At 58.2% G+C, this 15021-nt stretch overlaps 1 protein-coding gene across 1 annotated transcript in view; it reads left to right on the plus strand.

Annotated features, from left to right (window-relative positions):
* Positions 1-15021, plus strand: part of PTPN1 (protein tyrosine phosphatase non-receptor type 1) — a 58919-nt gene that overhangs the window by 27129 nt on the left and 16769 nt on the right. The window contains exon 2 of the mRNA XM_066587369.1: positions 3557-3647. Within this exon, the coding sequence (XP_066443466.1) occupies positions 3557-3647 (91 nt within the window). The remainder of the gene's footprint in view (positions 1-3556; positions 3648-15021) is intronic.

Raw genomic sequence — 15021 nt, forward strand, 5'->3', positions numbered from 1 at the left:
CTACTTGGCCAGCAGCCCCCTCGACATCACTGGAAGCCCGGGACCCTACTTGGCCAGAAGTCCCCTCCACATCACTGGAAACCCGGGACCCTACTTGGCCAGCAGCCCCCTCCACATTAGCGGAAGCCCGGGACCCTACTTGGCCAGAAGTCCCCTCCACATCACTGGAAACCCGGGACCCTACTTGGCCAGCAGCCCCCTCCACATTAGCGGAAGCCCGGGACCCTACTTGGCCAGCAGCCCCCTCGACATCACTGGAAGCCCGGGACCCTACTTGGCCAGAAGTCCCCTCCACATCACTGGAAACCCGGGACCCTACTTGGCCAGCAGCCCCCTCCACATTAGCAGAAGCCCGGGGCCCTACTTGGCCAGCAGCCCCCTCCACATCACTGGAAACCCGGGACCCTACTTGGCCAGCAGCCCCCTCCACATCACTGGAAGCCCGGGACCCTACTTGGCCAGCAGCCCCCTCCACATTACCGGAAACCTGGGACCCTACTTGGCCAGCAGCCCCCTCCAAATCACTGGAAGCCCGGGACCCTACTTGGCCAGCAGCCCCCTCCACATCACTGGAAGCCCGGGACCCTACTTGGCCAGAAGTCCCCTCCACATCACTGGAAACCCGGGACCCTACTTGGCCAGCAGCCCCCTCCACATTAGCGGAAGCCCGGGACCCTACTTGGCCAGTAGCCCCCTCCGCATCACTGGAAGCCCGAGACCCTACTTGGCCAGAAGTCCCCTCCACATCACTGGAGGCCCAGGACCCTACTTGGCCAGCAGCCCCCTCCACATTAGCGGAAGCCCGGGACCCTACTTGGCCAGCAGCCCCCTCCACATCACTGGAAACTCGGGACCCTACTTGGCCAGCAGCCCCCTCCACATTACCGGAAGCCCGGGACCCTACTTGGCCAGCAGCCCCCTCCACATCACTGGAAGCCCGGGACCCTACTTGGCCAGCAGCCCCCTCCACATCACTGGAAGCCCGGGACCCTACTTGGCCAGCAGCCCCCTCCGCATCACTGGAAGCCCGGGACCCTACTTGGCCAGCAGCCCCCTCCACATCACTGGAAACCCGGGACCCTACTTGGCCAGCAGCCCCCTCCACATTACCGGAAACCCGGGACCCTACTTGGCCAGCAGCCCCCTCCGCATCACTGGAAGCCCGGGACCCTCCTTGGCCAGCAGCCCCCTCCGCATCACTGGAAGCCCGGGACCCTACTTGGCCAGAAGTCCCCTCCACATCACTGGAAACCCGGGACACTACTTGGCCAGCAGCCCCCTCCACATTAGCGGAAGCCCGGGACCCTACTTGGCCAGCAGCCCCCTCCACATCACTGGAAGCCCGGGACCCTACTTGGCCAGAAGTCCCCTCCACATCACTGGAGGCCTGGGACCCTACTTGGCCAGAAGTCCCCTCCGCATCACTGAAGGCCTGGGACCCTACTTGGCCAGCAGCCCCCTCTGCATCACAGGCGCCGCTTGCAATGTTGCTTGTGGCACCGCTGCCGCTCTCCATGCCAGTGGCACCGCTGCCGCTCTCCATGCCTGTGGCACCGCTGCCACTCTCCTTGCCATCACCTCGGTCACCTCCAGCTGCACTGGCCTTTTCTGTGCCATTCTTTCTGACCTCTCTGTCCCCATTACCAACTAACACAGCGACGGGGGGTCTGACCAGCTCGGCCCTTTTCTTCCCAATGCCCCGCTCCCGGCCCACCTCAGAGCCTGAGTTAGGCCGCCTGCAGACGAGCGGAAATCCCGCGGCGGGATTTCCGCCGCTGAAAGTCTGCATAGGAGTGCATTACAATACGCACTCCTATGCAGACGGCCGCGGTTTGGCCGCGCGAAATCTCGCGCGGCAAACAAACCGCGGCATGTTCTAATTTTCTGCGGGGCTCGCACTCACCTGGCCGCCGGCTCCGGTCTGCGCATGCGCCGGCCGCGCGGCAGCCGGCACATCAAAGAGCCGGGGCCGCCAGGCGCGGGTGAGTACGCGCTCGTCCCTGCAGGCTCTGGGGTCGGATCGCGCGGTGAGATTTCTCGCTGCCGGATCCGACCCGCTCGTCTGCAGGCGGCCTTAGGGGGGTTCTTGGGGTCAGAGCCCTGATCCGACTTTACAGCTGGACCAGCGCTCTCAGGGACCGACACAAACACCAGCCTCTCCTGCAGCTTCTCTGGTTTCTTCTGTTGCCTTTTACGGACCACCGAGTCCTTCTCTGGCAAATCATTACTAAATAGAAAGCCCCCCATATCCGGAGAGGCTTCCAGCTGTGGGGTCTTCTGCACCTGCTCTCCCCTCCACCTCAGACTCCTCTGATGTCGGTGGCAGTTCTATCTCCTCAGGCCAGAGACTTCTGGGACTTGTGGTGCTGCTCCCCCAGACCCTCCTGCACATCTTCACACGCCTCCTCGTCCGAGCTCCCACCATCCCCTGACGGTCCGGTTTGCAGGTGGTCACTGCACCCTGCAGCTATCGTCATTGATGCGTTTCTCCTTGCGGCCGGACGGTGACCCAGCCGAACTGATTAAACTGTATTGCGAATGACTATGGCGGCTCGCAGGCGGTCGTGCGCAGTACAGGGTTGGTTTTTAGTTGGTTTTTCCCGTTCCGTCACTCAGTGATGACGCGGGTGACCGCAACCCATACCTAATGTTAGTGGCCTATGGCAGTGGTGGCGAACCTATGGCACGCAGAGCCCTCCCTGCTGGCCCGTGAATACTGGCAGGGGCCGCGGCTTTCCTGCCGGCATTCACTCAGCGGCGCTGCTAGGCCCGCTGATCCCGGCGCACACTGTGACCTCTTCTCCCCTGACGTATCCTCTTAGGTTCCGTGAGAGCAGGGTAGGAGGCGTCCGGCAGCACACTGATGTCACAGTGTGCACCGGGATCAGAGCAGAGGAGGAGGGGGCAAGTATGGGGGGCTCTCAGAAACCAAGCATGCAGCCTTGTAAGTCCCGGGTCCGCAGGTGGCGCCGCTCGCTCAGTCCTTCTGCTCGCCGTCCGTCTTTCGCCGTTGGGTTTCCTATTCTTGTCATTATTTGCATGAGTGATGCATTTGGTGCCCCAGAGGAGGAAGACCGCGCCGCACGCACCAAAACTTCCTCTTTCTGAATCCTCTGAATTAACCCCTCGTGACCCTGTGCTCCACCCTGGCAGCAGCCTCAGTATACACAGTGTCAGCAGCTGTATGGCCACAGGTCCGTATACATTGATGTCCCATTGGGACTGCAGGATGTCGTACCGTAGAGACGCGTCCTTCTGCGCAAGAGCTGCGAACACAAACGGGAGGCATGTCATTGCAACCTGCTCTAAAGGTTTTCTCCTGCGGCGGGGTGTAGGACGGGTGACTTCACTCGCTGCATGCTGTTCTCTAGGGCGGTGCTCTCTGCTGTCGGGGCATGCTGGGAGTTGTAGTCTGCCAGGTTGGAGTGCACTACTCTCAGGTATAAGGTGGCCTCCCGCTGCTCATTATGATACGGCGCCTGTACTGTCACGGGGGGATTGTCCGGCGCCGAGACCCTCGCTGCCCACCTGAAATGCTTCCTCTTCTCTCTTGCAGGAAATCAAACATGAAGCCAGTGACTTCCCATGTAAGGTGGCCCGACTGCCCGAGAACAAGAGCCGCAACCGCTACAGAGACGTCAGTCCGTGTAAGTGTGTGCGCCGACCGTAGCGCCTGCGTCTCCTGCCAGCGCCAGTGTTTAGTAGATATCCGTCTGCGAGGCTAAATAACTACATCTCCAAAGAACAACCAAATCGCTCAGTGACTCCCTAGTGACCCCTGTGCTGGCCCCCGCTGTACTAGTGACCCCTATGCTGGCCCCCGCTGTACTAGTGACCCCTATGCTGGCCCCCGCAGCACTAGTGACCCCTATGCTGACCCCCGCAGTACTAGTGACCCCTATGCTGGCCCCCGCAGCACTAGTGACCCCTATGCTGGCCCCCGCTGTACTAGTGACCCCTTTAATGGCCCCTGTAGTACTAGTGACCCCTTTGCTGGCCCCCGCAGTACTAGTGACCCCTGTGCTGGCCCCCGCCGTACTAGTGACCCCCTATACTGGCCCCTGTAGTACTAGTGACCCCTATGCCGGTCCCCGCAGTACTAGTGACCCCTGTGCTGGCCCCCGCCGTACTAGTGACCCCCTATGCTGGCCCCCGTAGTACTAGTGACCCCTGTAGTACCAGTGAGCCCTATGCTGGTCCCCGCAGTACTAGTGACCCCCTATGCTGGCCCCCGTAGTACTAGTGACCCCTGTAGTACCAGTGAGCCCTATGCTGGTCCCCGCAGTACTAGTGACCCCCTATACTGTCCCCAATAGTACTAGTGACCCCCTATACTGTCCCCAATAGTACTAGTGACCCCCTATACTGGCCCCAATAGTACTAGTGACCCCCTATGCTGGCCCCTGTAGTACTAGTGACCCCTATACTGGCCCCCGTAGTACTAGTGACCCCTATACTGGCCCCTGTAGTACTAGTGACCCCTATGCTGGCCCCCGTAGTACTAGTGACCCCTATGCTGGCCCCCGCAGCACTAGTGACCCCTATGCTGGTCCCCGCAGCACTAGTGACCCCTATGCTGGCCCCCGCAGCACTAGTGACCCCTATGCTGGCCCCCGCAGCACTAGTGACCCCTATGCTGGCCCCCGCAGCACTAGTGACCCCTATGCTGGCCCCCGCCGCACTAGTGACCCCTATGCTGGCCCCCGCCGCACTAGTGACCCCTATGCTGGCCCCCGCCGCACTAGTGACCCCTATGCTGGCCCCCGCCGCACTAGTGACCCCTATGCTGGCCCCCGCCGCACTAGTGACCCCTATGCTGGCCCCCGCGGCACTAGTGACCCCTATGCTGGCCCCCGCGGCACTAGTGACCCCTATGCTGGCCCCCGCGGCACTAGTGACCCCTATGCTGGCCCCCGCGGCACTAGTGACCCCTATGCTGGCCCCCGCGGCACTAGTGACCCCTATGCTGGCCCCCGCGGCACTAGTGACCCCTATGCTGGCCCCCGCGGCACTAGTGACCCCTATGCTGGCCCCCGCGGCACTAGTGACCCCTATGCTGGCCCCCGCGGCACTAGTGACCCCTATGCTGGCCCCCGCGGCACTAGTGACCCCTATGCTGGCCCCCGCGGCACTAGTGACCCCTATGCTGGCCCTCATAGTACTATTGACCCCTATGCTGGCCCCCGCAGCACTAGTGACCCCTATGCTGGCCCCCGCAGCACTAGTGACCCCTTATACTGGCCCCTGTAGCACTAGTGACCCCTATGCTGGCCCCCGCAGCACTAGTGACCCCTATGCTGGCCCCCGCAGCACTAGTGACCCCTATGCTGGCCCCCGCAGTACTAGTGACCCCTATGCTGGCCCCCGCAGTACTAGTGACCCCTATGCTGGCCCCCGCAGTACTAGTGACCCCTATGCTGGCCCCCGCAGTACTAGTGACCCCTATGCTGGCCCCCGCAGTACTAGTGACCCCTATGCTGGCCCCCGCAGTACTAGTGACCCCTATGCTGGCCCCCGCAGTACTAGTGACCCCTATGCTGGCCCCCGCGGTACTAGTGACCCCTATGCTGGCCCCCGCAGTACTAGTGACCCCTATGCTGGCCCCCGCGGTACTAGTGACCCCTATGCTGGCCCCCGCAGTACTAGTGACCCCTATGCTGTTTACTTTATTCTGGATGCACATTAGAAAAACTTTTTTTTTTTAAACCATTTAGGAGACGCACAAATTTAACATTGATTATCAGCATTTTGAGGAACACTTTGTTTTCCTACCACAAGCCAAGATTGTAAAGGCTCATAGGTGTCAGAATGATAGAGACCCCCACAAATGACCCCATTATATAAACTACACCCCTTAATGTAGTCACTGAGGGGTGCGGAGTTATTGCAACTTAGAGGAGAAAAAATAAAATTTGCTATTTTGCTATAATATACAATGTGCTATACATTTACGTCCTGGAGCGTCGGGTATATATGAGGTCAGGGGGCGACCTCTCTTCATACAGTGCGGGCGTCAGCTGTTTATTGCAGCTGACACCTGTGGGTAATAGCTGCAATCGGCCACATGACTGATCGCAGCTATTAACCCTTTAAATGCCCCAAGGTTGCCTTAGGAGACTGCCTTTCAAGCTGTCCCTGTGGGGTGGCTTGATAGACTGCCTGTCAAATCGCAGTATAACGTAATGCTATAGCATTACGTTATACTGCAGGGGCGATCAAAGCATCGCTGGTTGTGGTCCCCCAGGGGGGCTTAAAAGAAAAGTGACAATATGAACAATAAAGTTTATTTATGGGTAAAAAAAAAAAAGGTAATATAAATCACCCCGCTTTTGCCATATCTATAATAAAACAAAATAATAAAAGAAAAATACATATTTGGTATCGCCGCGTCCGTAAAAGTCCGATCTATCGAAGTAGCGCATTATTTACCGAACGGTGAACGTCGTCCGAAAAAAAAAAATAAAGAACGCCACAAATGCACTTTTTCAGTCGCCCAGAATAAATGCAATAAAAAGCAATCAAAAAGTCGTATGTATTCCGGAAACTACAGGACGTCCCGCAAAAATGAGCCTCAATGAACCGCGTCGCCGGGAAAATAAAAAAGTTATTGTGCGCAGAAGATGGCGGCCGAAAATGATTGAAATAAAGATCTTTGGGGGGAAAAAAAGAGTATTACAGCAAAAAAACCTCCACAGGTTCAGCATCGCAGCAATCGTACGACCCGCAGAGTAAAGTCATCAGGGCACTCGTGTTACAGTTTGTGCGCCGTAGAAACAAGATGCACCGAAAGATGGCGGAAAAGATGGTGGAATGTCGGTTCTTTCATTTTACTCCACTTAGAATTTTGTAAAAGTTTCTCAGTCCGTTATAAGGTACAATAAATGGTAACACTGAAAACTACAAGTCGCCCCGCAAAAAACAACGAGCGCCCAGACCGCGACGGCGATGGAGAAATAACGAGAGCTCCGACCGCGACCGCGATGGAGAAATAACGAGCGCTCAGACCGCGATGGAGAAATAACGAGCGCTCAAACCGCGACGGCGATGGAGAAATAACGAGCGCTCCGACCGTGACGGCGATGTAGAAATAACGAGCGCTCCGACCGCGACGGCGATGGAGAAATAACGAGCGCTCAGACCGCGACGGCAGTGGAGAAATAACGAGCGCTCAGACCGCGACGGCGATGGAGAAATAACGAGCGCTCAGACCGCGACGGCGATGGAGAAATAACGAGCACTCAGACCGCGACGGCGAAATAACGAACGCTCAAACCGCGACGGCGATGGAGAAATAACGAGCGCTCAGATGGCAATGGAGAAATAACGAGCGCCCAGACCGCGACGGCGATGGAGAAATAACAAGCGCTCCGACCGCGACGGCGATGGAGAAATAACGAGCGCCCAGACCGCGACGGCGATGGAGAAATAACAAGCGCTCCGACCGCGACGGCGATGGAGAAATAACAAGCGCTCCGACCGCGACGGCGATGGAGAAATAACGAGCGCTCAGACCGCGACGGCGATGGAGAAATAACGAGCGCTCCGACAGCGATGGAGAAATAACGAGCGCTCCGACAGCGATGGAGAAATAACGAGCACTCAAACCGCGACGGCGATGGAGAAATAACGAGCGCTCCGACAGCGATGGAGAAATAACGAGCACTCCGACGGCGATGGAGAAATAACGAGCGCTCAGACCGCGATGGAGAAATAACGAGCACTCCGACGGCGATGGAGAAATAACGAGCGCTCCGACCACGACGGCGATGGAGAAATAACGAGCGCTCAGACCGCGACAGCGATGGAGAAATAACGAGCGCTCCGACCGCGACGGCGAAGGAGAAATAACGAGCGCTCCGACCGCGACGGCGATGGAGAAATAACGAGCGCTCCGACCGCGACGGCGATGGACAAATAACGAGCGCTCCGACCACGACGGCGATGGAGAAATAACGAGCGCTCCGACCGCGATGGAGAAATAACGAGCGCTCAGACCGCGACGGCGATGGAGAAATAACGAGCGCTCAGACCGCGATGGCAATGGAGAAATAACGAGCGCTCCGACGGCGATGGAGAAATAACGAGTGCTCCGACCACGACGGCGATGGAGAAATAACGAGCGCTCAGACCGTGACGGAGAAATAACGAGCGCTCCGACCGCGATGGCGATGGAGAAATAACGAGCGCCCAGACCGCGCTGGAGAAATAACGAGCGCTCAAACCGCGACGGCGATGGAGAAATAACGAGCGTTGCGACGGCGATGGAGAAATAACGAGCGTTGCGACGGCGATGGAGAAATAACGAGCGCTGCGATGGTGATGGAGAAATAACGAGCGCTCAGACCGCGACGGCGATGGAGAAATAACGAGCGCTCCGACCACGACGCCGATGGAGAAATAACGAGCGCTCCGACCGCGACGGCGGTGGAGAAATAACGAGCGCTCCGACCGCGACGGCGGTGGAGAAATAACGAGCGCTCCGACCGCGACGGCGGTGGAGAAATAACGAGCGCCCAGACCGCGACGGAGAAATAACGAGCGCTCCGACCGCGACGGAGAAATAACGAGCGCTCCGACCGCGACGGAGAAATAACGAGCGCTGCGACGGCGATGGAGAAATAACGAGCGCTGCGACGGTGATGGAGAAATAACGAACGCTGCGACGGCGATGGAGAAATAACGAGCGCTCAGACCACGACGGCGATGGAGAAATAACGAGCGCTCCGACCACGACGGCGGTGGAGAAATAACGAGCGCTCCGACCGCGACGGCGGTGGAGAAATAACGAGCGCTCTGACGGCGATGGAGAAATATCGAGCGCTCTGACGGCGACGGAGAAATAACGAGCGCTCCGACCGCGATGGCGATGGAGAAATAACGAGCGCTCCGACCGCGACGGCGATGGAGAAATAACGAGCGCTCCGACCACGACGGCGATGGAGAAATAACGAGCGCTCTGACGGCGATGGAGAAATATCGAGCGCTCCGACGGCGATGGAGAAATAACGAGCGCCCAGACCGCGACGGCGATGGAGAAATAACGAGCGCCCAGACCGCGACGGCGATGGAGAAATAACGAGCTCTCAGACCGCGACAGCGATAGAGAAATAACGAGCGCTCAGACCGCGACGGCGATGGAGAAATAACGAGCGCTCAGACCGCGACGGCGATGGAGAAATAACGAGCGCTCAGACCGCGATGGAGAAATAACGAGCGCTCCGACCACGACGGCGATGGAGAAATAACGAGCGCTCAGACCGCGACGGAGAAATAACGAGCGCTCCGACCGCGATGGCGATGGAGAAATAACGAGCGCCCAGACCGCGACGGAGAAATAACGAGCGCTCAAACCGCGACGGCGATGGAGAAATAACGAGCGTTGCGACGGCGATGGAGAAATAACGAGCGCTGCGACGGTGATGGAGAAATAACGAGCGCTCAGACCGCGACGGCGATGGAGAAATAACGAGCGCTCCGACCACGACGCCGATGGAGAAATAACGAGCGCTCCGACCGCGACGGCGGTGGAGAAATAACGAGCGCTCCGACCGCGACGGCGGTGGAGAAATAACGAGCGCCCAGACCGCGACGGAGAAATAACGAGTGCTGCGACGGCGATGGAGAAATAACAAGCGCTCAGACCACGACGGCGGTGGAGAAATAACGAGCGCTCCGGCCGCGACGGCGGTGGAGAAATAACGAGCGCTCCGACCGCGACGGCGGTGGAGAAATAACGAGCGCTCTGACCGCGACGGCGATGGAGAAATAACGAGCGCTCCGACCACGACGGCGGTGGAGAAATAACGAGCGCTCCGACCGCGACGGCGGTGGAGAAATAACGAGCGCTCCGACCGCGACGGCGGTGGAGAAATAACGAGCGCTCCGACCGCGACGGCGGTGGAGAAATAACGAGCGCTCTGACCGCGACGGCGATGGAGAAATAACGAGCGCTCTGACCGCGACGGCGATGGAGAAATAACGAGCGCTCAGACCGCGATGGAGAAATAACGAGCGCCCAGACCGCGATGGAGAAATATCGAGCGCTCTGACGGCGATGGAGAAATATCGAGCGCTCCGACGGCGATGGAGAAATAACGAGCGCTCCGACCGCGATGGCGATGGAGAAATAACGAGCGCTCCGACCGCGACGGCGATGGAGAAATAACGAGCGCTCCGACCGCGACGGCGATGGAGAAATAACGAGCGCTCTGACGGCGATGGAGAAATAACGAGCGCCCAGACCGCGATGGCGATGGAGAAATAACGAGCGCTCCGACCGCGACGGCGATGGAGAAATAACGAGCGCTCCGACCACGACGGCGATGGAGAAATAACGAGCGTTCTGACGGCGATGGAGAAATAACGAGCGCCCAGACCGCGATGGCGATGGAGAAATAACGAGCTCTCAGACCGCGACAGCGATAGAGAAATAACGAGCGCTCAGACCGCGACGGCGATGGAGAAATAACGAGCGCTCCGACCGCGACGGCGATGGAGAAATAACGAGCGCTCCGACCGCGACGGCGATGGAGAAATAACGAGCGCTCCGACCACGACGGCGATGGAGAAATAACGAGCGCTCTGACGGCGATGGAGAAATATCGAGCGCTCCGACGGCGATGGAGAAATAACGAGCGCCCAGACCGCGATGGCGATGGAGAAATAACGAGCTCTCAGACCGCGACAGCGATAGAGAAATAACGAGCGCTCCGACCGCGACGGCGATGGAGAAATAACGAGCGCTCCGACAGCGATGGAGAAATAACGAATGCTCCGACCGCGATGGAGAAATAAAGGAGTTAGGATTTTTTTGAAGGGGGGAGGAAAAAACAAAAATGGAAAAAAAGGGGGGGGGGGCGTCATTAAGGGGTTAAAGACCAGGTTTTTTTTTTCTTTATAATACACCTGAAAATGAGGATTTGCACCCCAAAAAGGATCCCTCTGCTGTCGAGTTACTTCCTGTGTTTAGAGACCTCCCCGTTGTGGCCCTAATTCTCTGTCTGGATGCACAACGGGGCCCAAACCGAGAGGAGCAGCCGAACAGACATTCTGCTTGCAGGTGATGTTGGCCCCACTTCCCACTTGTAGACCCCCTAATGACTCCTCTAGGGGGCGCTGTGTATTCTGATTGAATCTAAGCAAAGCAGAAGGAGAATTTCTGATTCAACTTTTTTGGCAATTGTGTCATTTTCTAAGCCTTTTTTTGTGCGGCTCATGTAGGAATGAGTTTTACCTCTGAGTGGCCCCCTTTGTCCCGTGTTCAGACCCGTTGTGGCCCTAATACTATGTCCGTATGCACAACGGGGCCCAAACCAAAGGAGCATTGCAGTTCAACTGTTATTGACCTTTACGTGACCGCCATGGTCTGTTGGATAACGGGGATCACATGAACGGCGGCCGCTCCCCGCGGCCCTCAGTCGCGGCTCCAGGCTCTCCGCTACCTTTTGTGGTCAGGAGATTTTGAATTTCCCAGGCCCTTCCCAGCTTGTGTCCGCCATTTTGGCGACGTGTGCATGCGCCGAAGTTGGGTAAAAGGTCAACGGATAAAGATCCCTGCAGGGGAATATGGCCAGAGGCCTTAGGTCTCTTGCCCACGGGCGGGTCGGACCCCGCAGTGGAGTTTGAGTGCCCCCAGAGTATCTTTCCGGTGGCTTCTGCACCCGCTGCAGATGTGCTGGCCGGCACTCCGTCACGCATGCGCAGCAACCGCCACCGCTGGGGGGGGGGGGGTTTACACGTATCCTGCAAAACTTCCACAGTGTTCATAGCGGACGGGCCGCAGGACGGACGGCTGCCATTGACTTCAAGCCGTCCGTGTGTAACCCGCACAACGTCGCAGCGTTCCTCTCGCGAGGATGAAACGGCGTTTTACCATTGAATACTATGGGCAGTCGGGAGGCGGACGCCCGCCGCGTGCTCCGCAGTGCGTACACCTCCGTGTGCAGGAGGCCTTAGGCAAGTAATCCCTCCTGGATCAGATCCATGAGGGGAGGGGAAACTTTACCTTTATTTACCTTTTCCGTGATCGCCGTTAACCATTGGTCGATCCGGGCTTCTGCGCATGTGCCACCATTTTTTCCTTGGCACACGTGCAGAAGACGGCAGAGGGTCTGTTCCGGAGCAGAACATCACCAGGCATTGCGGAGGACCTGGGGGAGAAGTTTCAGCCCCCCTCGTGGTTAGCGCCGCTCCAGGATGTCAGCTGCCGCCAGTAACCGACAGCATGTAGCCTGCAGGGCTTTAATCCTCTAGGGTTGCATGTTTTTGCGTCCTCGGGGATTAAAGCCCACTTAGGCAGGAGGCATCGGGGCCGTCACTAAGGGGTTAAGCCGGTTAATGGCGAGCCGACTGCGTTATTGTAGAGGCGTATACACGGCAGCGGCAGTCGGAGGACATCATTCCCCATAACTGGCAGTAGAGGGCGGCCATCATGTGTGAACTTACTACAAGCCGCGATCGGCTACACAAATTGTACCGTCTAGACGCGCCGCGAGTTACATGCTTGTGGAGGGGGAGGCGCGGCTGTTGGGAGGCGCGGCTGTTGGGAGGCGCAGCTGTTGGGAGGCGTGGTCTTAGCGTCGTCCTTGGAGAAGAGCGCCCCCCGCCGCCTCACACCAGGGACAGTCCAGACTAGCGGTAACGGTTTCCGTTCCCATCAGTGTGTTTGTATCCATGACTAAAAGGTACGTTTTCTCACAGCTGAGGGTTTGCTGCAGTCGTAATCAGCGTAGACCCACGGTCTTATATCTGTGGCTCTGCTGCTGTTGTGGGACTACAACTCCCAGCGGACCCTGACAGTCTGTATCACAGAGCTGGAGACCATTGTATACAGCCGTTGTCCTCTGCCATGGCAGTTCGTTACAATGTGTCAGTCTGCAGTTTGTTTCTATTACAGGGGGGTTGTCCAGACTGATACATTGTAACAGATTACAGCAGTGTGCAGCAGAACTGGGTGTGAATGTACAGCACGCACGGTTTCCGCTCACTGACAGCCAGCAGATGTGGACGTTGGCGAGGAGTATTGATTATTCTGTAATGAGGTTCTGCATCAGCTGTGCCTCAGGTGAGTTGCTGTTACTGTGAGTTCGCTGCGGATGTGATGGAGCTTCATACAGCGCCGTCCGCGGCCGCCACCGCCGCGTTACTGGTACATTCCTCACAATGTCCGCTGGGTCCATCCAGGGGGACACTTACCACCCGCTGACCAGGTAACCCCAGCGGTCAGACCACAGTGTGCGGAGCGTGCGTCCACGGCTCCAGCGCAGATCATGTGACTGCGGCACGATGGGCGCAGAAGGGGATTCTGGTGTTTAGTCTAGTACAGTGAGATATTCTACCACCCAGTGATGTTCTTTGTGTCTCATTGCTTGCAGTCAGTGAATGGAGACCTCATCCTGCTTGCACAGCAGAGGGGCTGGTTACAATATACACAGCACTCCCCTGCACGGACACACTGTGACAAAGCCTCAGCTGTGAGCAGGATGACGTCCAGGACGTCCATAGAAGAAGTGTGAGATGCACCTGATCGCAGCGAACTCGCCTGTATTGTGTCCCCCACAGTGCCAGCAGGTCATGCTGGGAGTTGTAGTTCCACAACGGTTGGTGAAGCAACGTATTTCACTGAAAGGGGTAACTGCAATCATTCTACCCCTCTATCTGTGGGGGAAACCAGTTGGGGTCCTTCAATGTCCACCTTCCCTCTACAATATAGGAATCACATGCAGAGCCGCCCCTCACAGTGGGGCCCCTCCATGCTTGCCCATTCTTTAGGGGCCACACAGCAGGCTCCCTACCTCTATGCCTGGAGGGGGCACACAGCGGGGTTCCTCTATGCTCACTCATTAGTGGGCACGCTGTGGGGTCCCTCAATGCTCGGGGAGGGGGGACATACAATGGGGTCCCTCCGTGTACCCACAGGGTGCCTATCGAATCCCTCCATGCGCACTCTTGGGGGGGCAGAGGTACCTTCATGCACACTTGGGGGGCGGACAGCTCGTCCCTCCATGCCGGCGGGGGGAAGCGGACAGCTCGTCCCTCCATGCCGGCGGGGGGAAGCGGACAGCTCGTCCCTCCATGCCGGCGGGGGGAAGCGGACAGCTCGTCCCTCCATGCCGGCGGGGGGAAGCGGACAGCTCGTCCCTCCATGGCCGCGGGGGGAAAGCGGCCAGCTCGTCCCTTCATGCCCGCGGGGTATGGCCAGCTCGTCCCTCCATGCCCGCGGGGTATGGCCAGCTCGTCCCTCCATGCCGGCGGGGGGAAGCGGACAGCTCGTCCCTCCATGCCCGCGGGGGATGGCCAGCTCGTCCCTCCATGCCCGCGGGGGATGGCCAGCTCGTCCCTCCATGCCCGCGGGGTATGGCCAGCTCGTCCCTCCATGCCCGCGGGGGATGGCCAGCTCGTCCCTCCATGCCCGCGGGGTATGGCCAGCTCGTCCCTCCATGCCCGCGGGGGACAGCAGGTCTGTTCAGCTCAGGAAGGATATTGGATGTGATGACATTTCTCAGCTGAACATGAAGATAAAACTGAGACCTTTTAGTCCCGCTGGCGTCATACAGCAGAGGTATCTAACCCAGAGGCCCACGGCTTAGATACATATAAAGTGCATAATGAACCGTGTAAATGTATCTGAGCTTTCTGGAACAGATGTAGCAGAGTTGGATGCAGGGCGGCCGTGGGGCTCATGTCCACAACCGCAGAATACGTGGTGAATGGAGGCAAAGTCGCTGGACCTTCATTGTTCGGTGGGCGCCGCGTATCGAAGCGCACGAGAAATAAATCACAGTGCGCTCTATTCCCCTGCGTACCACGCAGCGTGAGCCGTATACCCTCGTATGGGATGTGTGTGATACGCTGTCTATACATGTGTCCATGACATGTGATTGGCGGGCATGTGTGGTCTCTGCCGGCGCAGCGTATAGGCCGTGGGCATGAGCCCTTAGAGTCCATGTCTAAGCATGCTGACGTGTCCGGGAGGTCTGACCGTGTATCTAACTCTAATACCCAAATGTATCTAAGCTTCAT

Source organism: Eleutherodactylus coqui, chromosome 13, assembly GCF_035609145.1.
Source record: "Eleutherodactylus coqui strain aEleCoq1 chromosome 13, aEleCoq1.hap1, whole genome shotgun sequence".
NCBI classification, from domain to species: Eukaryota; Metazoa; Chordata; class Amphibia; order Anura; family Eleutherodactylidae; genus Eleutherodactylus; species Eleutherodactylus coqui.